The following is a 27,540-nucleotide window of genomic DNA, read 5'->3' on the forward strand; positions in this document are numbered from 1 at the left end:
TTTAATGGAAGGGACCATGTCTCTCTCTCCCTCATAGAAGGGCTGGCTGCTGATGGAGCCAGGGGGCAGTTGGGCTGGGCCAAGCAGGCCAGAGGAAAGTGGTTCAATCGTTCCATTTCCTGCTGCTATGATGATGAGTGATGGAAGCCAAGAGGGTATGGGGCCAGCCAGCCAGTAGAAAGGCTTTCCCTTTTCAGTCTGCAGATTCTGTGCTACTGAGTTATCAAAGTATTTTCTTTAACAGAATATTTAGTTAAAATAATTCAGAACACTTTCAGGACAGTGCTGCTATAATATAATTATTTGTTCTAGGAATTTGGAGCATCTGTACACAAGAGCATGGCACAATTATGATGGTATGGGTCATGCTCAGTGGGATTTTTGACTCGTTTCGCCTTTGAATAGCACTCCTCCACACCATTACACAAACTGAAAATCCCCTCAAATTCAAAAGTGGCTTGCTGTGTGCCATGAGTGACAGCTGTTGGAGAAACACAAATCCAAAGCTCCTTTGTATACACCAGAACTAGTTGAGCTATTCTGTGGATCCTGAGCAATATATCTTAATAGTAAAGTAACAAATCAGATGCTTTGTATAAAGAAGCCATTCCCATTATAGGTGGCTTTTAACAGAAATCTTAATGGATAGTGTATTCTCTGTTAATGTAAGGCGGTCTTGACTTAAATTTAGGAATAATGTCCTGACAGTAGGAGCAGTTCAAAAGTGGAACAAATTGTTTTGGAAGGGGGAGAGCTTTCCATCAGAGGTTTTTAAGCAGAGGACAGATGACCACTTAGCAGGGATGTTGTAGCAGTAAATTTCCTGCATCAGCAGGGACTTTAACTCAATGAACTTGGTGCTCTCTTCTAAGTCTATGATTCTATGTTTGTTTTTACAGTGGAACTTACTTCTAGGTAAAGAGTATCATAGTCTGTCTGATGTTTGTTGTTGTTATATGCCTTCAAGTCGATTACAACTTATGGTGACCCTATGAATCTTTTTTTATATATTCATAGGGTTTTCATGGTAAGAGGTATTCATAGGTGGTTTACCATTGCCTTCCTCTAAGCCTATGACACCTGGTATTCCCAGGCTATCTCCCATCCAAGTTCTAACCAGGCCTGACCCTGCTTAGCTTCCGAGATCAGACGAGATTGGGTGTGTTCAGGATAGCATGGCAGTTGGCCTCTGATGTTTACCCTTCTATTAAACAGAAATTTCTAATGTCTATGCAGTCAACCTATTCAAGCATTTGCACTTTTATAGTCAATTTCCAGTATGAAAGTTGCAATAATTTAATAAAACAAAAAATCAGAAAAGAGCTTGCAGCAGTTTACACAACACTTTTAAACTGCTTTAAATCTTGATTGTGTTGATTCCCACAATTTCATAGCTCCCACTTTACACATAAAAGACTGAAGCTGTAATCCTATGCACCTTTACTTGGGAAGAAGTCTCAAGGAATACATTGGGGCCTTACCTGGGAGTAAACAAGCATAGCTGAGAGACAACAAACACTACAATGTATTCCTCATCTCTGTTTTATGTGTTTCAAATATTATGTCTCTAACTATTTAATTATTTTGGGGGCCTTGTAGAGCTGATGTTGGTTAGCAAGTGATGTGTCTGAAGTCTACATCACGTAGTTCAGATGACTTGCTTTTTTGATACCAAGAAGGTTCTGCTCCAAAAGGAAGAATAAGGAAAAAGGCAAAGCAGTAAGACAGAGCAAAAGAAGGCAAAGTAATAAACGGAGATTTTTGATTTTATTTGCTGACTAATGGATTTGGGTGCATTGAAAGTCGTAACAGTTTTGTTTCTTTCTACTAATCACTTATTACTCCCAGAGTAAGAACTAACTTCCTTTCTTCCATCTTACCTTTCATACTTGACTGAAGAAAAATATTCACACTTTCATTTTTGAACAATGTTTCATTTCTAACTTTCCCATTTGGTTATGCTTTCTTACTTAAATATACCTAAAATCTCCCACTACCTAGTTCCAAGGTTTGACTAAGAATCCACTAGTAATGTTGCTCCTGAGAAATAACGGTAATAAAGGTTTGTAGTTTGCATGATAATTCTAATCTAGGGAAGAGAAGAAGTTGAGAAAAGTCAAAGTAAGTAATTCCTCCCTGTTCCTTGAAATGGTACAGGATTAGAATATTATCTGCTATTGCTAACTGCCTCCTGAGTGAGAGAATTAATGATATACCAGGGGTTCCCAAACTATTGTTGCATTAAACTATTGTTTAATACAATTAAAAATCATCCAGCCTATAGCACAGCACATTACAATTCTACAACAGGCAGAAAAATCATTAAGTGGTCCGCCAAGAGCCTCAGCAATTTACAAGTAGTCTGTCAGGAAAAAAGTTTGGGAACTACTGATATAGACATACGCTATTTAAAAATAGGCAAAAGGATTTCCTACATAGTAGGGTTCTACAAATTCATAAGAAAAGAGGAAAGTACCATTAAGTTAAGTGGGAGTAAGGAGTGTTTTCCTTACAGATTCTCATTATCAGGGTATGAAGTTCAGCTATAAACACTCCTAGCCCTTCTTCAGTGCATGTTTGAAGATTTGTTGAGCAAGCCTATTTGAGAATTTGGTTAGAGCATTCACATGGGTTGAAGATACGGCCCCAGCATATATAGGACTTACTGATCTGAGCTAGCTGACTAAAGTTTCTTTTCTTTAAACCCAACTGTTTGTTGACAACTTATCATAGAAAAATACAGTTGGAAGAGGCCTATAATGTCCAACCCCCTGTTCAATATGGCTTAGTATGAATTTAGGTCATATTAGATAATCTACATGTTGAAGTAATAGTCGGCAGTCAGGTCGGTATGCCTGACTCAAACTTTAAAAATATTTTGAAAGGCCCAGTTTACAGCACAATCCTGTGCAGAGCTGAGCATGCCTAAATAAAGCCATTAATTTCAATAGGATTTGGAAATGTTTTGTTAAATAATACTGGGAGCCTTACTTTAACAATTTGTAGCATAGCACAGCACAAATTAAGATTACCAGATGTCTGGTTTGCATGGACTGGTACTGACTAGCTTGTTTACTACCCAGGAAAACTGTTCCTTCTACATCATACAATTTGAAGAACTGCAATATACGTTAGCCCAGCAAGGGTTGGAGGTATTTTGTTTACAAACCCACCATACCACATGGCAAACTGTACTTGAAATTAAGGGAATTTTTTAAAAGTATGTGTTAAAAATAAAATAAGGGTCCCTTTAGGCACATGTGAGACCTTTGGTGTGCTTAGGCCTCAAAGTCTGAGATCTATCTGATACATAGCATGGTATTTAGCAACCTTTGGTCACTGGCTGGCTCTTTCTTATGTCAGTGTCACAACCTGGTCAAAAGTGTTTTGCTGTGGCCCCAAGTATAATGACCCATTACGAATAAGGAACTTTCTGGACAATGACTATTATGTCTAACGCGCTTTCAAACATTGTCGCTTAAGTTCTGTATTTTCTTGACACAATGGTGTTATTAGTGCATTTAGATGAGGGGGAAAAGGAAATAATCCTGATAGTTTGCTCTGCCTTTTCCACTCTTCCTACTCCTAAACTCTTCTGGGTCATCTGCTTTTACTTCTGTTTAACATCATAATTTCCTCTATTTCCGATCTTCAGGCTTTGTGCCAATTCTTATGTAGCCAAAATTACATCACCCATGCACAAGAGGGAGGCATCAACAGGCTCAGCTGAGCTCCAAGGTTTACAGACGTACAAAAAATCTGAGGATCCCTCCTCCCAAGAGTCAAACCCCCACCTCTCAAAGACAAAACACAGCTGCTTATGTGTGCAGTGCATGCCTGACTCATCCAAGTCCATTGCCATACAGGAACTATTGGCACTAGTCATAATACCTATTACTAAGGGAAAGAAAGTCAAGATGCCTCTGTTGTAGGAGGTGGTTGTAGCAGAAAGAGCCCCTTTAAAGGACTGCAAAGGAATGTGAGGCCAGCACTCACTTCTAGGTGTTGCAGGATCAGGCTGAATCAGCCTCTGGCTTAGATGGTCAGAAGCTCTCTCCTCTGGCATGCAGCTATGTAGAGTTGGAATAGATTTAAAGACAGGTAGCCCATTTCATCTTTATAATGGTGTGCAAAAAATGGAGATCTTTGCACATAGTAGATACTTCAATACATCCACAAGGTGGTGCTGGGAAGCTATTGCTCCACCTCATGGCCTTCGCTTGCTAGAATAATGCAGGGGTCTTTAATGCTATTTGACATCTACAGGAAGCTTGCAGTGGCAGGGGGGATATTGTCCAAACATTTGAAGTATGATGCCATCAGTATGCTGATGATACCCAGCTCTGTCCTTTTCTGTTGAATTCTATGGATGCAGCAGAAGTTTAGCGGAGGGTTGGGTAAGGGCAGTAGCAGTTGATGGGACAGTGAAGGCAAGGTGGCGTTATGCACCTGGACGCCTAGCATTGCTGCCGCTTACCAAGAGGGAGAGGGGGTGAGGCATGGGGAGCTCAATGTGGGCACAGTGGCAAGATTTGCTCTGTGGCTACACCACACTGAGCTCCCTGCACCTCACCCCTCTCTCAGTAAGCAGCAGTGATTCTTGGCATCCAGAAACCAGTTGTGCAATGCCACTCTGGCTTTCCCCAACCCACCAGCAGCTATTGGATAAACAAACTGAAACTTAATTCAGGCAAAATGCATGTTTTGTGGATGAGGAGTCCAAGTTCTCTGGAAATAGGTATTGATGAAGTGGTGGATGGAGTTTCATTCCCTCCTGAAGTTCAGGCTTGCAGTTTCGGTATATTCTTAGATTCTGAGCTGCTTCCTGATACTCAGGTGACACCTATATAGAGCTAAGAATGCATTTTACCAGCTTATGCTAGTGTGCCAGCTGGGCTCATTCCTCATGAAAAAAGTCAAGCTGCAGTGAACCATTCAGGGTTGACTATTGTATTTTTTTTCTATCTAGGGCTGCCTTTGAACAGTCCCTGAAGATTTCAGTTGGTACAGAATGCAGCCACCAGGTTATTAACTAGAGCAGATTGCATGGAGCACATATTATTATAACATTTACTCAGTGACAGCTGCAATGGTTGCCAATTCGTTTCCAGACCACACATAAAATGGTGTTGATCTTAAAAGACCTAAACATTCTGTGTTGCGGATATGTGAAGACTTTCCCTGTGATCCTCCCCACACTACAATTTTCCACAGAGGCTCTATGTGCCTTATTGTGGAGCTCTCCTAAGGAGGTTCACACTGCTTCTTCCCTGGTGGGTTTCAGATCTCTGGTAAAGATGGTGCTCCTCAGATGGAATCTGGGATTGCTTTTGTTCTTTGTGGGTTTTTTGTTCTTTATTTATTGCCACTAATGGCTTGATGTTCTGCTGATCCTGCTGATATTTTATTTTGTTCTAAGTTTTATTGGATTTTAATGAAGCTGTCTTACAGGTTCTTGAATGGGAAAGTGGAATATCAATATTTTAATAAATAATAATAACTAATGGTTCAATATTCAGAGGACATATATACGCTAAACGAGCTACATTGACTCCCAGTTTGCTTCTGAGTACAATTCAAGGTGCTGGTTTTGACCTTTAGAGCCCTAAACAGTTTGGGACCTAGGTATCTATCTGCCTGCCTTCTCCTCATTATTCATGCTCCTTGCATGAGAGCCAGGAAGAGAGCCTGTTGTGAGTGCCTACTATATCTGAAGCCTGATTGGCGAATACTCACAACAGAGCCTTCTTTGTCATGGCCCCAAGACTATGGAATGCCTTCCCCTGTGAGAGAAGATCAGCCCCTCTCTTCCCATTTTTAGATGGCCATTTTTAGAATCCATCCTTTTATTGAAGCATTTGGTTAAATTTATACCTATTTGTACTGATGTTTTAAAGGATTTTATGGATTTGTTTGTTTATGATTCTTAGTATGTTTTTGTATTTTTCAATTTCTGTATGGTTTTATGTGTGCTTTGTATTTTAAAATCTCTGTAATCCACCTTGGGACCCGTATTCCGGATGAGAAGTGGATAACAAAAATAAATTTATTATTATTTATTTTTAAAATGTTTCCTAGCAGAAGGAAACTGAGGTAACAAGATAATGCAGACCTGAACAGCTAAAAGGAACGCATTCCGTCAGCCATCTATGGCAGCCCATTTGGTTGGTTGTTATGTGCCTTCAAGTCGATTATGACTTATGGCGACCCTATGAATCAGCGACCTCCAATAGCATCTGTCGTGAACCACCCTGTTCAGACCTTGTAAGTTCAGGTCTGTGGCTTCCTTTATGGAATCAATCCATCTCTTGTTTGGCCTTCCTCTTTTTCTACTCCCTTCTGTTTTTCCTAGTATGATAGTATTTTCTAGTGAATCATGTCTTCTCATTATGTGTCCAAAGTATGATAACTACAGTTTCATCATTTTAGTTTCTAGTGATAGTTCTGGTTTAATTTGTTCTAACACCCAATTATTTGTCTTTTTCGCAGTCTATGGTATGTGCAAAGCTCTCCTCCCAACACTACATTTCAAATGAGTTGATTTTTCTCTTATCTGCTTTTTTCACTGTCCAACTTTCACATCCATACATAGAGATTGGGAATACCATGGTCTGAATGATCCTGACTTTAGTGTTCAGTGATACATCTTTGCATTTGAGGACCTTTTCTAGTTCTCTCATAGCTGCCTTCCCCAGTCCCAGCCTTCTTCTGATTTCTTGACTATTGTCTCCATTTTGGTTAATGACTGCTCCAAGGTATTGATAATCCTTAAGAAGTTCAATGTTCTCATTATCAACTTTAAAAATATGTACTGCCTTCAAGTCGTTTCCAACTTATGGCGACCCTATGAGTAGGGTTTTCATGAGGCTGAGAGGCAGTGACTGGCCCAAGGTCACCCAGTGAGCTTCATGGCTATGTGGGGATTCGAACCCATAGTCCAACACCTTAACCACTACACCACACATAAATCTTCTGCTGTCATTACTTAGTCTTCTTGATGGTCAACTGTAGTCCTGCTTTTGTGCTTTCCTCTAACTTTTAACAGCATTTGTTTCAAATCATTACTGTTTTCTGCTAAGAGTATGGCAGCCCATTAGTGAATCAATAAACCTTCTGGTTTTGCTGCCTATTTGGAAATACAAGAACAGAGACATGGTTAACAGGGCCACTGGGCTGCATTTGGTTCAGTAGGCCACATGTTGTGTAGGCCTGAGATATTATAAATAATACCTGACTGGTTGCCAGGATTTTTTTAGTTTTGGTTTCTGATTATGAATCCTGACTGGTTGTGGGATGCTGAGTTGTGCCTTACTCATAGGCATATTGTTGTGTTTGGTATGGTATTGCATTTAGGAAATATCATTGTCTTGTTTTTCTTTTCTATTTGCATTTCATGTATCTTTAACCTCATTCCCTTACATCCATAGAAGTAACAGCAGTGTTTCCATGAACTCAGCTCAACCCCCTTAAACCCACTTATGATGCATCTTGCTGCTTGCATGACAGTTTGTTTCTTGCCCAATAGTGGTAAAAGAGAATTGACATATTTGGAAGTGTGGCTGCAATTGTTGTTCCCAAGCTGCTGCCTGTGAAGGTAGACCAAACCATGTGTGTTTTCTCTCTGTCAATTATTACTCACTGGAATTGGGTTGGCTGTCAAAAGTGAGTTTATAGCACGCCACAGGGGAGACAGAAAGGGTAGAGAATCTTCTTACTCTTACTCATTTCTCAGACACCTTTCTGAAGTGAAGGGTCAAATCTGTAAAGAAGTTTGGAGCAGCCATGTTAAAAGGTAGGGGCAGGGGATTCCAGGCAGGGGGTTGCAAACCCTGCTTGGATATGGATGTCTTTTCTGAGGATCCCTAGTCAAGGTTTACCAACAGCACAATCCAAAGCATATCTACTCAGAAGTAAGTCCTGTTGAGTTCTATGGGGTTAGTCCCTTAGTAAGTGTGTTTAGAATTGCAGCCTTCAGGGTATCCATCTTTACTCCTGAGTGCTCCATCTAACATCTCCACAACACTAGGCTCCTTTCTTCCTACAATGGCCTTCTGGTGACTGGCCTGGCCTGAGGGCACTTAAACCCTTCTTGCCTAAAGCAAGTAGGCTAGATTAAATGTTCCCTACCCAGGCTCCATCTTTTAGCTAAGATTTGTATCTTAATTTCCAGTCAGAGAAATGTTTTTATTTTAATTATATGCTCCAAGCAACTGTGATTGATGCTTAATGTATCATGCTTTAATGACATCACTAGGGCCCGCCCCTGAAATCTCAGGGTTTGGAATGCTTCTGATCTGGTAACCCTGCCTACCACTGAGCTACAGCCCTTCCTCTGTTTAAGAATGTATCTTGTAAAATTGTTATTTTCAATTCACTAATGAATGCACATCATACCTAGGGCAGAATCATGGGAACTGTAGTTTCTTAAGAGTGGTGGGAACTATAACTGTGAGTAGGAAATTACATTTCTCAGGATTCTTTAGGGGAAGTCATGCACTTTAAGTGCAAGTTGGATGACCTTTTAAATGCATTGCTTAATAAACTTTGCCTACATGTAAATCGTTTTAATTAATTTTTAAAAATGAGCTATAAAATTTACTGGGTGACCTTCAGGATGAAAACAACAGAGGGGAACCATGACCATCCCAAGGAAAATGGGCACATAGTATGAAGAAATATTTATATAAGCATGACTGTCAAATATGTTTATTATTTACACAACCTGTAAATATATTTATAGTGCAATCCTATGTTTGTTTACTCAGAAGCAAGTCTCAATGTATTCAATGGGGCTTACTCAAACAGGGAAGCCTGCACAGAACTGCAACCTCAAGTGATAAGGATCTTTACTGAACCAACCCAAAATTGAGAACCATGCAATTTTAAGCTGTTTTGCAACTGTTTATACTTGTTTTTATAGTTACTGGATTTTAAAGGGATGTATTTCTTGTGAGCTGCCTTGGTTTCCAGTCAGCAGCCCTACCTCACAGGGTTATTGGAAAGACTCTATACACACACACACACTGGAGATGTAAAAATACATACTCCCTATATAACAGTTTATTGTCAAAACCAGTTGGTCATTTCAGATTTTTTTTAAAAAAATCAGTATTAGTTTCCTACATAATAAAAGCAGTGATACCTAAGTAAGGCCTGCCTAATTGCTTTAAAAAATTGGAGGGGGAGAGAAAGATTTACAACACAAATACAACCTTGTGCTATGTTCACTCATAATTTCCATTAATTTACAGCACAATCCTAACCTACTCAATAGTAAGTCCTATTGAATTCAATGGGGTTTACTCCAGGTATGCGGGATTAGCATTGCAGCTTTACTCCCAGAAAAGCAAGTATTGGATAAAGCTTCATATTGGAAAGGTTTTCAAAATAGGCTCTCTTCAACAGCCCAGGAAAATTTAAACTTGTTTGGCTCCTGCACAAAAGAGAAAAAAGACTTTTGCTACTGCTGCAAGCTATATACTTACTCAGTTTATGAGATTTTCAGATAAACTTTGTAATGGGGTCAACCATCTAGCTATTGCCTGGAGGTCAACAAATCCCTTGTCAATCACAACCCTGACTTCACTTATTGGCTACAAACCTGAAAGGGTGGAGTTAGAGCAGGCAGTAGGATTGCCAGGGTCAGGGTGAGAGAATGATTCTGTATCTTTAAGAGAAGAGGAAATTCAGCCAAGTGCAGGTTTTCTTGCAACATTGTAATGGGAAAAACCACAAGGTGAAATTCTCCCTTCCCCCTGCACAACTTTTAAAGATACAGAAGACCTCTTGGTTGCCAATGTGATTTTTCCCATTACAGTGTTCAGGGCCGGTTCCAAAGGGCGGCCAGGTTGGGCACTGGCCCGAGGGGCCCGCAGCTACAGGAGCCCCGAGGGGCCCCTGAGGGGCCCTCCACTCCCCTTCCGCGATCCATGGCACGAGCTGCGCCACAGATAGCAAGACAAGAGCTTCTGAGCCACCTGCCGCCGCCACCTGCCACCATACCCCCCTCTTCACCTACCTTCCTCTGCTGTTCTTTGCGGCTGCGCGCACTGCGTGCACAGGGTTGCCATCGATCAAAATGGCAGCCAAGGTTTCCGTAAGGGACTGAAGCCTCTGCCGCCATCTTGGTTGATGGCAGCAATGCGCGCGCTGTGTGCCATCAACCAAGATGGCGGCAGAGGCTTCAGTCCCTTACGGAAACCTTGGCCGCCATCTTGATTGATGTCAACCCTGCGTGTGCAGTGCGCGCAGCCGCAAAGAACAGCAGAGAAAGGTAGGTGAAGCGGGGGGGATGTTAGTGGGCGGCAGTGGCAGCAGCGGGTGGCTCGGAAGCTCTTGTCTTGTGATCCATGGCGCGTCTCATGCCACGGATCGCTGAAGGGGAGCAGAGGGGCCCGGGGCAGGCTGATGCCCAAGGGCCCCGGCATTCCTGGAGCCAGCCCTGACAGTGTTGCACGAAAACCTGCACTCGGCTGAATTTTCTCTTCTCTTAAAGATACAGAATAATTCTCAGGCCCTGAGCCTGGCAACCCTAGCAGACAGTTATGTCCTCATTTAACAGAAGTTGTGTGTGGGGGGGTGGCTGACATTTTAGTGTATATCTCATGAACCAGACCACTTAGAAACTTTTTTTTAATAAAAGCTGAGAGTCCGGAGATTAAGGTGATTCACCTGGAGACCTGGAAAGGACCCCCAAAATCTGGAGTCTCCAGGTGAAAACCAGATACCTGGCAACCCTATTCCTGGCAGGTATGTCACTGTTGTTTACAGGGGGTGAGCAGAGAGGGAGAGTCGAAGAGGTTGATGTGGTGCAAACCCACCAGGAAGAGCACCGGATTATCTCTGCCTGTGATTAGTACTGTACCAACCTTCCTGCCACCTTGCCCCTCCTGGTAAGGCGCACTGCTGGAGAGCTAGCGTTCTAGCTTTACCCCATCTGGTGAGCTGCTTCTGGTCTGGTTCATGCATAATGCTAAGCCATAGTTTGTTTAGCCCAAGTGTGATTTGTTTGAATATCCAAATCCAAACCAAACAACTAACCATGGTTTGTTTTCTGGTAACAGACCACAATGTGAATTCATGGTTGTTTGACTAATTTTAACTGTGGTTTGTTATTATGTCCAAACAGAACAGCCTCGCCTAATCATGATTTGTTTGGCCACCCCACCCCAGACACTCAGATGTACAGGGCAGGGGTTCTAGCCCCCTATTTGCTAGTCAATAAGACTGATTCAGGTCACTGCCTTGGCTCATCACAGCTGTTATTTGAAGTTCTTGGACCCCTTCCTACCTTCTAGTTTTATTTTTGAAGCAACTCCTTAAAAAATTAAATTTAAATTTCTTAAAATGGCAAAATGTAATTATAAATGTTTTATTTATTGTTTCAAATACTACCATTAGCACCTCCCTGATTGTTCTATTAACTAATGTAATTAAGAGCTGACAGGAGTCTACTATAACAACAGATTTACCTGCATATGTATAAAATTCAGGGGAGGACACTAATTCTGCACTTAGGCCGCAATTCTATGGCCCCTGGAAGGCTATCCCATAGGCCGTAGGATATATCTGATCCCCCTCCCTGCTGCTATGGAAATCTATGAGGCTCTGGCCTGACTGATGCCAGAGCTCCAACACTGGCAGAACCAAAAAGGGAGCATATGTGTGGCATGCCAGGGAGGTCTGAGAAATGGCTTAGATCTGAAGAATCTCCAAGCTACTCAACATACACCAAAACTGTGTTGAAATTAAAACAAAATGTTATTTTCCAACGGGAAAACATTGTTCCAAATAGGAGGGAAATAAACTGTTGTAAGAAAAGCTGCAAAATTAAGGAGTGCAAGAGCATTTCTGCCCTGCTGGTGAGAGCCCCACAGGGCCTTGAATGGTTCATCTGCCTTCTGTTCACCACCACTACCTTAGGGTTGCAGTCTCAGGCACTTAATTTTTTTCTTTATTAAATCTCGCTTTTCCACATATGATTAGTTCCAATGCCAGTTCCAGCCCTGCAACTTGAAGGCCTGCTTTGTGGTTTCAGTTCCATAATTTGTAAGCTTATATACCTGGGCAAATGTTTAGTGGTAGAATAGATGTTTATAAGTACAAAGTGTATCCTTGGCAAGTAATCAGGATTTGGCATCTCTGATGTTAAAAAGCTCAAGCGGCAGTGCTGAGGCAAATTCTGCATTCTGCTACCAGTCACCAGAGGTATCAAAACTATAAGAATAGTTTTTTCAAAAACAGATCTTGGAGATCACAGGCCTGTAAGCCTAACTTCTGTCCCAGTTAAGTTGTTAAACATATAGAAAAAACAGCCTTGCTGAGGAAGACTGAACATAGCTGTGAGTTTTGCCTTTAAGAATTTTTTGAGAGTGTCTAGTCTTAGGGAAAGTGCCATATATAGTATTCTCTATTACTGTAAAGCTGCTTTAGCTGTTGTGATACAAATAGAACTTTGTGACAGAGTAGCAGGACTTCCCAAAGGCTCTTGCCAGTGGTGACCACATATTTTGATCTGGATAATGCAGCACCAGAGAAGGCCAGTTATCTGGTTTTAGATTTACTCAGAAAGCAGCAAGGCTTTTTGTTTTTTTGAGTGCTGTCAAAGCTTAGCATGACTGCAGAGACTCTTCTCAGGCTGCAGAAAGAAGCAGCTTAAATATCCCTCAAAATGTATTGGGCTTCTAAGGTAATCAGAAAGCTGCTTCTGAGTGCCTTTGAAGATCAGTGAAACAACAGAAGCAAGACTTTGCTTCCAGTTTGGGGAGGAATGAACGCCAAGTAAATATTTGAACCACTACAAGGCAACTATGTGACACCCTATCCTTGGCAAGTGGAACAGAATCATCCAGCTCTGCTTTCTGTGAAAGACAAGAGGTACAGTATTTGATAATGTTCACAGTTCCAAGGAATCTAAATTGACATAGCACATGCTGAAGCTGTCAAAACTGTTTCTCCATCAGTGCCGCACAAGTTAGGGTTAGGAGCAAAGACTGGTGCAGGAATGTTCAAAGCAGTTGCTATACATCAGATGTGGTTAACCTGTAGCCCGTCAGACATTGTTGGATTACAGCTTTTTTCATTCCTGATCTTTGGCCATGCTGGCTGGTGCTGATGGGAGATTACCAGCTGCTGGAAACCGGAGGATGGGAGAGTACTCTTGCACTAAGGTCCTGCTTTCCATGGGCATCTAGTTGGCCGCTATGAGAACAGGATGCTGGTCTATATGGGCCACTGGCCTGATCTAGCAGGCTCTTCTTACATTCTTGTTTTTATGAGATAAAGTCCAACAACAGCCGGAGGGCCCTACATTATTATATATTATTATTATACCAGCTGGAATTGTGTTGCAGCACTGCAAGAGAAGCATTTAAGCCCAATCCTATAAACAGGGCTGTGTGTAGCCTGAACCATTAAAAAAAAATTAAAAACCCTGCATCTTCTAGACAGTCCAAATTCCAAATGAAGAGCGACTCCCTTACGAGGAAGGTTGCAGCATTTGGGGCTTTTTAGTTTAGAGAAAAGGCTGGTCAGAGGAGACATGATAGAAGTGTATAAAATTATGCACGGCATTTAGAAAGTGGATAGAGAAAAGTTCTTCTCCCTCTCTCATAATACTAGAACTCATGGACATTCAAAGAAGCTGAATGTTGGAAGATTCAGGACAGACACAAGGAAGTACTTGTTTACTCAGCGCATAGTTAAACTATGGAATTTGCTCCCACAAGATGCAGTAATGGCCACCAGCTTGGATGGCTTTAAAAGAAGATTAGACAAATTCATGGAGGACAGGGCTATCAATGGCTACTAGCCATGATGGCTGTGCTCCGCCACCCTAGTCAGAGGCAGCATGCTTCTGAAAATCAGTTGCCAGAAGCCTCAGGAGGTGAGAGTGTTCTTGCACTCGGGTCCTGCTTGCGGGCTTCCCCCAGGCACCTGGTTGGCCACTGTGAGAACAGGATGCTGGACTAGATGGGCCACTGGCCTGATCCAGCAGGCTCTTCTTATGTTCTTAATATCTGAGTTGTGCAAATTAAACAAATTTTGTACTTTTTCTTATGTTGTGCAATTCACCATGCCATTTGTTCCAATTTTTTCCTTAATTTATTCTGGTTTTGCTAGTTGTGGAAAAAGGTTATAAGCTGTTCAGGTTATTGAATTCTTGCCCCCAATCACTGGAAGTCCACTAGGTTTTTGAGATTAAAGTAAAATTGCCCACACTTTTACTCCCATTTAGACCATCTTTGAGTATACATGGAAAATGGGTGAGTGGGACTGTGCCTGCTGGCTTCATCTGCGATGTTGATCACTCTACTGCCCTCACCCCTGAATTTAAACCTTAAAAAGGAAGGTCTGAAAATGAGAACCTGCACATAACAGCTATATATGTGTTGGTGCTCTATGTGATAAGGAACTCTGATTATGCAGGAATCCAGATTGTACAGCTTTATGTACATAGTTGCCCCTTTTCAGACCTTTGGTTCTAAGCACAAAGGTCATTGGTGGGTATGGGCAGGATGTGGCAACGATGGCATGGAATGTGACTTGATCTCACACCTCCTTTATGCCTTCACTGTAAACTTGGAAAAAGTCTGAAGCTGGCTTTTCAATCACAGCAGCAGCTGTGAAGGTTAGAAACTATGAAAATGAGAGTGGACTATCTCAAAGAAAATATTATTTATTTAGGACAGCTTCATAGACTGAGAATGTTTATTATATTAAGAAGAATGTCATATGCTGTAATCTTTCAGATAATAGTAATTATGTGTTATTTGGGATTCATACAAATTGTGGTCCTCTTGGTCTACAATAGCTTTATGCCCTGTGTTGTGAACAACACAACTTATGATGCAGTAGCAGTTACCATATCTGGACATGATGGAATATCAGAATCTGAGATAATGAAATTGCTGGAGCTTCAGTACATGCAAGTTGTTTGCCTTTACAGATAAGCACTGCAGTTCTTCCTGAGAGATGCTTTGTTTAGTGAAGTTGTGAAGAAAAGAAAACAAGCAAACAACAACAACACTTTATAGACAAATCTAGCATTGTGTGTGTCTATGTGTATAAAAGTCCAAAGTACACATTTTTGGAGATCTTGTTCGCAAGCCATGTGGCTGGTCAAGGGTTATTAGAGCATATAAAAATATCTGGTTTCAAATGTACAGGAAGGTTGCAAAATGAAGATTGAAAATGATAACTTTGCAGAAATGACAAAATTGATGACATTCCTTGGTAATAATGATCTGGATAGAAACATTAATTATCCTTTGTGCTTTCCAGTTCAACTGCTGAATGCCTTTTTCTGAATGCCTCTTGAGATGACATGCTCTTTTAACTATATCTCTAAATTATTTAAAAGGGCCTCAAATCAAAAACGGAAGCAACAGATTCAGATATTTGTATATTATATGGATATATTTATTTAGTTAAAAATATTTATATACCACTATTCATAAACCAAAGTGGTTTATATAAAAGCACAATACACAAAAACAGAGATTATATTTTAAAACAATTAAAATTGAGTTTAAATTTAACAGCAATATGAGTATTCCTTCTGATTGCATTTTGGGCTGATTGTGGATATTACTGCATCTTTGATGGGCATTACTGCATGCAAAGATGTATCACTGAACACTAAAGTCAGGATCATTCAGACCATGGTATTCCTGATCTCTATGTATGGATGTGAAAGTTGGACAGTGAAAAAAGCAGATAAGAGAAAAATCAGCTCATTTGAAATGTGGTGTTAGAGGAGAGCTTTGCACATACCATGGACTGCAAAAAAGACCAATAATTGGGTGTTAGAACAAATTAAACCAGAACTATCACTAGAAGTTAAAATGATGAAACTGTGGTTATCGTACTTTGGACACATAATGAGAAGACATGATTCACTAGAAAATACAATAATGCTGGGATAAACAGAAGGGAGTAGAAAAAGAGAAAGACCAAACAAGAGATGGATTGATTTCATAGAGGAAGCGACAGATCTGAATTTACAAGATCTGAACAGGTTGGTTTATAACAGATGCTATTGGAGGTCACTGATTCATAGGGTCACCGTAAGTCGTAATTGACTTGAAGACATATAACAACTAATAATAACTGCATCTGGGATTCAGTGATTATACAGGACTACTTTCCTCAGTGTCTGTGACTACTTTCCTCAGTGTCTGTGCATGTTGAGAGAGCTGGCTGTGGAACAGCTCTTTATAATACTCAAGCAGACTTTGGGTTCTGCATTTGCAAGCTGCTCTCAGCAGAACCAAAAGCTGGATTACATATAGAGTAAGCACACCTGCAGTCAGCCCAAATAACAGAAACAAGACATGTGATGTGCTGATCTTGTTTTAGCAGGGAGGAAGCAACAATATTAAAACAGTTGATATAGTTCAGATAGTCACTTTAAATATGTTTGATTTACTTTGCAAGTTTAGTGACGTTTCCTATAGTCAGAGCTTGGAAAAGTTACTTTTTCAAACTACAACTCCCATCAGCCCCAGCCAGCATGGCCACTGGATTGGCCTGATGGGAGTTGTAGTTCAAAAAAGTAACTTTTCCAAGCTCTGCCTATAGTAAATCGTTTTCTTTTGCTTCTGTTTCTGTGAATATGTGGAGCATAGCAGGCTGAAAACATGCATCTTGGGCAGGCCAAGTTTGTTTTTTCCAACAGCTAGAGTCACTGCTTAAGTAGCAACATATTGTAATCAGTCTGATTTTACATCAAAGTGCAGTTTCAGATTCCACTGTTAATGCACCCAAAATAGAAATAGAACATAACCTCCAATTTGAAACAAAAAAGGCTGTCTTCACCATCATATGACATTGACCAATAAAAAGGCTTTTAAATTAATAAAAAATAAGATTTGACACTGATTTCAAAGATGAATAATGAGAGAAATATAATTTTCTAGGTTAGATTATCTGTAGAAACAGTGGTAACACAGAAAAGAAGCAAAGTAAGAAGAACACCAACAAACATACAAAAATGTAATTCTCAATCTTTGGAGATGGCAGGTGTTACCACCACTCACCAAATGCTCAGAGGCACATGTTACCAAATTCTTCCAAGCTACACAGCAAGTGGATTAGACTGTGAAAGACCACCCCAAATTGCGTTTGCATTTTGACCAATTTGTAGGGCAGTACAATATCTCAGAGAGGAGGTCAGGTCTCCTGCTCCCCTGGTGCATTCACTATAGCTGCCCAATTTCCCTGCTTTTCAGAGTTTGATAAAAATATCAGTGGGCTATAGGTACGTTCTTAAACTGCACATTAAACTCACATTTCCCCTCTAAAACCCTTTCTATTCCCAGCTGTTGTTGTTACCTTTTATAGCTCCTTTTAATCTCCTTCAATGCACCCTCTGGCCCTTTCCCCTCCCTTCTCCCCACGAGTGTAGCACACATGCATGCCATCAACAAAGATGGCGGCAGAGGCTTCAGCCCCTTAGGGAATTCTCAGCTGCCATCGTGATTGATGGCAAACCTGTGCGTGCTGCAAAAAACAGCAAAGAGAAAGCTAAGTAGAGCAGGGAAATGGCAGGGGGCTTGGGATCTCCTGCCCTGTGGCCAGCCCTTCTGGGTGGCCATGCCACACCACGCCAAAAACCGGAGATCCAGGGACAGGGTGTGTGGTCTGGCCGGGGAGTCAGAAAACACCCCCGAACCCGGAGAGTCCGGCTGAAAACCAGAGACCTGGTAACTCTACAAGGGCATACCTGCTCACTATGAGGTTTTTTAAAAAATCTATCTTCCCAAAGTGCTGATGGTAAGACATTAAACTTGGCTAGTGTAAACGCATGTTGTCTTTAAAATTGGGGTGAGATGCTGCTAAGCTTAAATGGTTTTGAAGTTCAATATCCCGAATTCATTGGAAAATACCAATTTTCACTTTGGTGTAACCTAGCATTAATATGGCAGTAGGAGAAAATCCTTAGTAATTTCATATTGAATGTCTTTTTCCATTTTGACTAAAAGGCGTCAGTTAATATGAGTGAAGCCAGTCCCACAGGTAAAAACATCATTTTTAGCCAAAAATTAATCTTGCACATCTATATGCAGGCCTCTTATTGAAATTAGCCCTAGCTCTAATTGTATCATTGCATTAGGCACACAACTCGGAATACCAAGTATTGATCTCAGAAATTTGGTTTGTACAGTTTCAAACGCCATACGTACATAACTATGAGCCAGATGAACTTCGTCAAATGTTAAATTAATGGTAGGGAGTAATATAATGGAAATGTAGTTTTAAAATGCAGCATTGAGGTGCTTATATTTTTATACTTTACTGTTGCCATAGTGATGTGATGTCAATTCATATGTTATGAACCAGCTGTGATGCAAGTGGTGCCTTGGGAAGTGGTTTACTAATATGGGCAGTGTGACATAATGAGGGTCATGCAGAATTGCAGTGGCTACTTCTATAAGAATAGTATCCCTATGAATGGAAATCCTTTGTTAGGTATCACATCTTTCTGAATAAATATTTGGCTTATTTGAACAGCCAAAAATTATCATAAAGGTTTAGATACAGCTTCTGAAATATTTAATATTTTATGCAAATTAGTGACACTGATGTCTGGGATAACACTGGATCCATTTTCGGATGCTCTTATCAAATAACCTTGCCTAATCAAATGTGAAGTTAGCTTTATTAAAATAAGACAAAGTGTTGAATCGACTTCATTATTGTGTATTGCAGATTGCTTTGAAATACGATCCACAGATAGAAGAAGATCTCCGCAACTGGATTGAAGAAGTTACTGGCATGAGCATTGGGGCAAACTTTCAATTGGGTTTAAAGGATGGCATCATACTGTGCGAGTAAGGAACATCATGTTTTCTATTATGTCAGGCAGATCTCTTTAGTTTGTAGACCCGGTAGTCAACCTTTTCAGAGCCAGGATCCACATTTAATCCTAGGATCCACTTTGATTTTTTTTCATTGTTATTATTTGACCAGATATTTTTTATTCTCTCTTTAGAATTACAATATGCAAAACAGGACAGGGCTTCTGTATTTTAATAGGTGTATAGGACAGGCAATGTTGGCAGATGTAGCTGCCCATGCAGGAGTAAAAAAGTTGCACCTTCCAAAATATATTCTATGCAACTCTTAGAGATAAAGGAACACTATCATTCTGGCCACACTTTCTCTCTGCCTTTTTATTCCTCTTAAAAACAAGTCAAGCAGAGAAAAAGCAGTGATGGCCCCGCTAGCTTCTCAGCAACTCTGAGAAGGGAATGAATAATCCACCAGGATCTTTTCCTACCAAAATGCAATTAAAATGAGTAAGAGTTGCCCAATAATAAAGATGCTAGATGTGAGCAAAGGGGGCCAAGCTTCTGTGTAATCCTGTTTCTCCCTATTTGTAAGGGTCTAATTTAGATGTGATGTACATGTCTCGACCATTCACATATAAAGATGGGGTAAGTGTGCTCTTCACACAAAAAGGAGAACATAGGAGAAAACCCCTTGTCATCCCTCATGTTACCTCGTTGCACTCTGCTGCTTCATGGAACTTGCCACCAATCCAGCTTGAACTCCAGAAGTAAGCCAATTGCTTAGCTGGTCAAAGAGAAAACTGCTTAAAACAATAGATTGTAGTGATATTAGGCAGGAAGGGTGAATGGGTTTGCTAATCCCAACCTTTCTTTTCAGGATGCACTCAGATAGATTTTATTACATGTGATAGGAGCATCACAACTGTAGCTCTCCCATCGCATCTGGTTTGGCCCTAAAATCAGATGGTTATTCGCATCCCAGCCATTTTAGCTATGGTGGCTGGAAAGCAAATAGCCATTAACTGGCTGTACATATCCAAGGGGTCTTTCGGCTTCTGTTTCATAGCTCTCCATGGCTAGGGTTGCCAGGTCTCCAGTTTCTGCCCAGAGAATCTGGATTTCTGAGGTCCTCTCTGGGTGTCCAGGTCAATTACCTTAATCTCAGGACCCTAAGCTTTCATTTTTTAAAAAAGTAAGTTTCTAGGTGCTCTGGTTCAAGAGATATACACCAAAACGTCAGACCCCTCACAACCTCTGTTAAACGAGCTCATAGCTGGGTGCTCTAAACCCGCCCTTTTAGGTTTGTAGCAAATAACTGAAGTCAGGGCTGTGAATGACAAGGCAGTAGGTAGACTGCATTACAAGGGCAGAAAACAATTGTTTTTTCCTGCTTCTCAGTCTTTTTTTCTCTTGCGTGCTGGAGTCAAACAAGTTTAAATATTCCTGGGCTGTTGAAGAGGGCTGTGTTTTCAAAGCCTTCCCAATATGAAGCTTTAATCCTATACTCGCTTTTCTGGGAGTAAAGCTGCAATGCTAATCCTACATACCTGGAGTAAACCCCATTGAATTCAATTGAACTTATTTTTTTAGTAGACATGGTTAGGATTGTGCTGTAAATTAATGGGACTCTTGAGTGAACATAGCAAATAATTGTGTTTGTTGTAAATCTTTTTCTCCCCCTCCCATCCTATTTTTTAAAGCAATTAGGCAGGCCTTACTTAGGTATCACAGTTTTTATTACGTAGGAAAGTAATACTGATTTAATTTTTGTTAAATGTTCTGCAATGACCAACTGGTTTTGACAATAAACTATTATATGGGGAGTATGTATTTTTACATCTCTCTCTCTCTCTCTCTGTGTGTGTTTATTTCATCCTTTCCCAACAGATGTGCCTCCAGATGTTGTTGGACAACAACTCCCATCAGCCTCAGCCATTGGCAATGCTGGCTGAGGCTGATGGGAGTTGTGGTCCAACATCTGGAGGCACACTGGTTGGGAAAGGCTGGTTTATTTATTTATAATTTGATTTATATCCCACCGTTCCTCCCAGCAGGAACCTAGGGTGGCAAACAAAAGCACTAAAAACATTTTAAACATCATAAAAACAGACTTTAAAATACATTAAAACAAAACATATTTAAAAACATTTTTTAAAAAAGCTTTCAAAACTTTTTTTTAAAAGGTTAAAAACATTGGGTTTCTTTTAAAAAAAGGTTTAAACATATATTAAAAAGCAGTTCCAACACAGATGCAGACTGTGTTATATGGAGTCTTTCCAACAACCCTGTGAGGTAGGGTTGCTGACTGGAAACCAAGGCAGCTCACAACAAGAAATAAATCACTTTTAAATCCAAAAACCATAAAAACAAGGATAAACAGTTGCTAAACAGCTTAAAGTGGCATGATTCTGAATTTTGGGTTAGGTGAGTGAAATTGCTTGAGGTTGCAGTTATATGCATGCTTTCCTGTTTGAGTAAGCCCCATTGAATACATTGGGACTGGCTTCTGAGTATACAGACATAGGATCACACTATAAATATCTTTACAGGTTGTGTAAATAATAAACATCTTTGACAGTCATGCTTATTATACTATGTCCTGATAAGTATCTGATTTCGCACTATGGTTATACATCATTCTTTCCTCTACATTTTAAGTGTGCCTTTCTTCCTTGGGTGGTGATGGTTCCCCTCTGATGTTTGCATCCTGAGGGGTAGATTAGGCAGAGAGATGGTGAGTAGCCCATGGTCACCCAATACATTTTGTAGTTCATTTCCATTTTAATAAATTAAATAAAACTATTTACATGCACGCAAGGTTTATTAAGTAGATCCGCACAATACATTTAAAGCACATCCAACTCGCATTTAAAGCACACAACTTCCCTAAAGAAACTTGGGAAGTGTAGTTTCCCCTCACAGTTATAGTGTGTTAACAAGCTACAGTCCTCATGATTCTGTGGTGTGATTCCTTTGTTCTTAAAAATCTCAAAACAGTTTACAGAAGGAATTAAAACAATAAAATTATTGGCAAAAACAGTTAAAGACTGGTATTTAAAAACATTCAAAATAATAAACCCAACAATGAGTTAAAAATATATAAAAACATAATGGCTTCTACATGCCTGGGTAGACTTGCCTAAACAAAAATGTTTTTAGCAGGTGCTGAAAAGAGTACAATGAAGGCATCTGCCTAATGTCAATAGGCAACGAGTTCCAAAGCATAGGTGCTGCCACACTAAAGGACTGATTTCTTATAAGAGCAGAACAAGAACTATGTGGCATCCATAACATGGAAAGAAGATCTTGATCTTGGCCTGGTACCAAATCAGCAACCAGTACAGATTTCAGAGCAGAGTTATTATATGTTGATAGGGAGCAGTCGTGCCACAGCATTCTGCACTAACTGCAGCCCCTGGGGCAGGTTGTGCTGTATAGGGATTTCTGTGACCTTGGCTGACTGGCTACCAGGATTTTTTTAGTTTTGGTTTTTGGTTAGGAATCCTGACTGGGATGCTCAGTTTTCTTCCTTACTCATAGGAATCTTGTTGTGGTTGGTATGGGATTGCATTTAGGATATCATCACTGTCTTTTTCTTTTTCTATTTGCATTTCATTTATCTTTATCCTCACTCCCTAACATCCATAGAAGCAACAACAGTGGTTTTATTCCCTCAGCTCAACCCTCTTAAACCCCTTAATAATAATAATAATAATAATAATAATAGTTGTTGTTGTTGTTGTTATTATTATTGTGGAAGTAGTTTAAACATAGAAGTATGACCAAGAACTAGGCTCAGAGCATTTTCCTGTGACCAACTGTAAGATCTAGTTCTGGAGTCCAAATGGCATTTATATAGTCAGAAGACTTGCATGATAAAACTTCTCCATGATATCCCACTTTACAGTGCAGATGATTGTATGATTTCATGCTCTCCCATGAAATACATGGAAGAAAAATAGCACGTTGGGGGAAAAAATGAAAAATGCTCATTTTAAGCATGCAGGGAGATGTTTCTTCCCCCTCTCCCTACCAAGGATAGCATTCAGCTTTGTGGCCCAGGTGCATCCTAAAGTGGTACCATCTAGTGGATTTACCATTTTGCCTATCATACAAACTGTCTTGGAAATAAGCTATATGTACAAATAAAAGTAAGTTTGGTTTGATATGGGTATTAGTAGTGCTGTAATATGAAGATTAAAATTGGTGATGGCTATGCAAAAAGAAAGGCCTTTACTTTATTTCATTCTTTTAACAGGCTTATCAATAAACTTCAGCCAGGATCAGTAAAGAAAATCAATCAATCCAAACTAAACTGGCATCAGGTAAACAACAATTTAAATACTGTGTTCAAAGTTTGTTGTGTCTGTCTTCAAAGGAGAGAGAAAAGAATGAATGAAAACTTAGTGACAGTGATTATCACAAGGAGGCCTTCTACACATTAGCCTTTAAGGGTTTATTTTTGAGCACAGAGAAATAGTTCACCTTGAAAAATTAATGATTAAACAGTGGAGAGCTGCTGCTTCTTTTTAAAAATATTTTTATTGCAAAATTTTCAATTAAATAACCCAAATGACAAATTAAATATTGCTTTTTTTTTGTTCCAGAAATATAATATAAGCAGATTTCTATTCCCAAAGGCCTATATCATCCTAATTTATTTATCTATAACTATTCTGCTATTAAAGCTTCTTTTTTTTTTTACTAATAGAATGCCATTGAAAGTACCACACCTGGAGATTTATATTATGTGAGCAGAATATCAAGAAAGCAATAATTTCTTATAGATATTAGAAAAGTGGTGGTTTTGATTAGGACTTTCTCAGGCTCAGAAAAATCACTATATCTCGGCAGATGCCCTTCTATTCTGTCCCCCTTGTTACAGTTGCATACACCTAAATTTCTCATTTTCTAAGGAATCTGGTACTCTACTCACTTTCCAAATAAGGGACCCCATAGAACTACAAGAACAAACAAAACCAATTCTCTTTTCCTTAAGTAAGATGTTTGCCCCATTGGATTCTATCAGTGTCAGACAAATTAACAAATAAGATGTAAGTATCCATATTATGCAAATCGGGGAAGTGTAAATAGGCAGCACACAGTGAAGTTTCAGATAGACACTGAGATAGGTTTGGTCAAGGAAGAGCTTATGCCTTCTTAGGAAACTTTGTCTCCCACTTTAAAAACTGGATTTAAACAATTGCTGGCATATTGCTGCCCTGGGACCCTTTAGGGAGGAAGGGTGGGATATAAATTTAACCTAAAAATAAAGAACTAATAAAGTAAGACAACTAGAACGGTATTTGCATTGAGCCAGTTTGGCAAATCTGAACAAAAACAAACTGCAGAGTTCAGACAATGTTTGCTAACCATCAAACCACTATCATTCTGGATTCTTTTGTGCCCTATTTATTGGTTTTGTGTAAAGCATTTTCTTCAAGTGCTTAAAACCATCTTGAACCTATGGGCCTAACTCTACATTATGTATGTAAGGGTTTGGGACCTGGGTATCTTAGGAACCACCTCCTTCTGTATGTTTCTCCTTGTACATCATCATCTGGGGCTCTGCTACAAATCCTTCAGCCTCAGGAAGCAACAACAGTGTCTGTCAAATAGGGGTAGGGCCTTTTTTGTTGTGGCATTTTTTTGTTGTGTCACTATAATGCTTCCAGCAGTTGGTGAAGACCTGGTTCTTCACAAACCCTTTGGTTCATTTTGTATTATATGCCAGCTCAGTTCTATGTTACTTTTCTGCTGCTGGATTTTATTAAAACAGGTTGGATATTATTAATTTACTAATTTGACTGTGTACTGGAGTTTTTAGAGGGATTATGTTTGCTTTATTGTTTTTATTGCTCTTTGTTAAGCCACCTTGAGTCTCCTTGGAGAAACAGGGAGGAACAGGTGAGGATGATGATTTTAAAAGTGTGAACATGTGTAAGAGAATCCTGACAGCCATTTATAAAAGTAGAACTGAAAGGGGGCAGTTTGGAGTGGAGAACTGGTGAGCAAAGCAAGGCAAGGCTTAACCCCCCCCCCATTTCTTTGCTCAAAATAAATCCCTCACAAAGTGGCTTTTCTCTATAAAAGTCAGTCATCCAAGGTTATGATATATTTTTCCATGTAATGATCTGTGTTAAAGAGAGAGAAGAACAAGCCCTAAGCCTCCATACATTCCTTTAATTTTAGCTGGAGAACATTGGAAATTTTATAAAGGCTATACAACAATATGGCATGAAACCACATGATATTTTTGAAGCAAATGATCTCTTTGAGAATGGAAACATGACCCAGGTCCAAACATCACTGGTGGCACTAGCAGGTCTGGTAAGTACATACTGACATGTGCAGGCTAATGCATTGCTGCGACCTATGTGGGTCCATGGCTGTTCAATAGCTTAATTGTAATTACCAATTTTATATAAATATTCTTGCAACAATTATTATCCAAAAACATCCCCACTTCAACTGTGTGATGTATGTAATGGGTAAGCAATGAAATCCCATGACTGAGTCTTTACTCGTCTGGCAGCTATATTGGATTGAACTTGGTAACACCAAAGACCAAGCTTGCCCTGTGTAAGAGTTGTGGGATGTCACACATTGTTCACTTCTGTTGCCACATAGCTAGCTCTCGTAACTGTACAATCAAGGACCCATTCACTTGTTTAAAAACAAACACAGACTTGGTACAGAGTTGTTAAATCAAGGATAAGCAAATAATATAGAAGAATTGGATATATTTTTGTCATGATGTTCTAGTGTAAAAGTATATACTAGAAACACTGAGTCATTTTATCTTTCCAGGCAAAAACCAAAGGCTTCCATACTACAATTGATATTGGTGTCAGATATGCAGAAAAACAAGCAAGAAGTTTTGATGCAGGAAAACTCAAGGCTGGACAAAGTGTGATTGGCTTGCAGGTAAGCAGACAGTTAAAGTTCACTAAGGCTGCAATCCTGCATATACATATCTGGGAGTAACTTAATGGGGCTTCCTTCTGAATAGACATTCACAGGATTCTGCCGTAAATCGGAAACTTTTTAAGATGTAATGGACAACTGTTTATGCTGCTTAGGAAATTGCGGAAGTGACTTGGAGCTGCAGCAGTACCCTCTTAGCAGAGAGATTGCTGCTCTTTACTGGGAGAGACAAGGCAGTGGTGCATTGGTGGAGTCAATCAGATATTCCCTCCCGTGTGCCTGTGAAGCCCCAACCTCACTGCCACTTTGCCTCTCCTGGTAAGCAGAAGTGATGCTCCTGCCAGGAAGCTGTTACTGTGGTTCCACCCCACCAAGCTGCTCCTGTTCCTGATGTATCGTGCCTTGGGTGGAATGTTTCCAAACACACGACTACATTTAGACCATGCAACAAAGGACCATTTATCCAGGCAAAGGGTGCAATGAGAGAGTAGTTCTGGGGGTGAGGGTGGGGATTAGATCCATGGCAACTGGCCCAAAATAAGAAATTTCATAATATACACGCATGAGAAAGAAGATGGACCATAGTAAAATTGCTCTTTTTGATCCATCATAGACTGGGTTTACATGTTAACATGAAAAGCATGATTAGCACTGCCTCTGTTATTCCATACCACTCAGTAATGTGTAAATCTTCTGTCCATGTAGTCAGGTAGAGTGGCACTGTAACTACACAGCTGAACATATACATGTTACTGGTGTGGTGTAGGAACAACCATGGAGGCAATTTCTACTGCACCACTCAAGGTAATTTGTAAAATACAACCTAACTGAATTTGCTATCTGCAGTTACACATTTTCTCAGTACCTTTCAAATTAGGATTTTCTTTTTAGTTGTAGGCTTGCTGGATCAGAACAAAGTTTTATCTAGTGCAGCATCCTGCTTCCTACACAGGCCAAAGCAGATGCCTCCTGCGGGCACACAAGCAGGGCATGATGGCATACACAGTGAATCTGTTGTTTCTCTGAAGTGTTGTCATTTATGGGACTCTATGACATATACAGCAACACTATTTCACTACGCTTTTTTGCTTTTTGCTCCCCTTTCTATAGAGTTTATATCCAGGGATAATTGCATACAACTGTTTCTTTCTGTTCCACCAGATTTCTGTATGTCCACTGTATGTATGTTCTAATTTAGCACCAGCCATTCCAACCCTATATATTTTTCAACAATTTATTTATTTCAACCATTTATATACTTAATTACAGTCATGTCTAAGTGGTGAATAAGAGACTCAATACAATGAAACTAAACATGAGTTAAAACTGTAAAATCAGAATTCATTTAAAATACCTCCTGGAATCTTGGCTTGCAGGCTTCTAGAATTAGAATATCAATGCTTGTATATTGTGTCCCTGTCCAAATATTTTTGGATTGTATATATTCCTTTATAGTCCTTTGTTCTTCTAAATTAGCAGATGCCATGTCCTTCAGCATGCTAATTGCCAAATTCTACCCTATCCCCATGAAAATGATCTGGAACAAACTAGATGAGGTTCATCAAGTGTTTCTCAGAAACCTAAACCCTTCCAACAGCATCCTCCCACTGACACACCTCAGCTCTGTGGCTCTAGCTGGCCCTGTACATGGAACAGGCTGCATGTCTGAAAAAAATGCTATCGCAGAGATCCTGGATTGCAATATACCCAACAAACATTTCCCAGTATTGTTGGTGCCAACATGCACCATGACTACCGACTGGCAGGCAACACTATTTAGACATGTGATGTCTGCAAACACGAGGCAGGCAAGTCACTA

At 40.0% G+C, this 27,540-nt stretch overlaps 1 protein-coding gene and 1 pseudogene across 1 annotated transcript in view; one reads left to right on the top strand and one right to left on the bottom strand.

Annotated features, from left to right (window-relative positions):
• The window catches only part of CNN3 (calponin 3), a 37,627-nt gene that overhangs the window by 4,128 nt on the left and 5,959 nt on the right, over nt 1–27,540 (top strand). Inside the window, exons 2-5 of the mRNA XM_061633736.1 lie at nt 18,712–18,833; nt 23,053–23,119; nt 24,987–25,124; nt 25,605–25,721. Of these exons, the coding sequence (XP_061489720.1) occupies nt 18,712–18,833; nt 23,053–23,119; nt 24,987–25,124; nt 25,605–25,721 (444 nt within the window). The remainder of the gene's footprint in view (nt 1–18,711; nt 18,834–23,052; nt 23,120–24,986; nt 25,125–25,604; nt 25,722–27,540) is intronic.
• Nucleotides 1,069–1,187, bottom strand: LOC133388161 (5S ribosomal RNA; annotated as a pseudogene).

This window comes from Rhineura floridana, chromosome 6, assembly GCF_030035675.1.
Source record: "Rhineura floridana isolate rRhiFlo1 chromosome 6, rRhiFlo1.hap2, whole genome shotgun sequence".
NCBI lineage: Eukaryota > Metazoa > Chordata > Lepidosauria > Squamata > Rhineuridae > Rhineura > Rhineura floridana.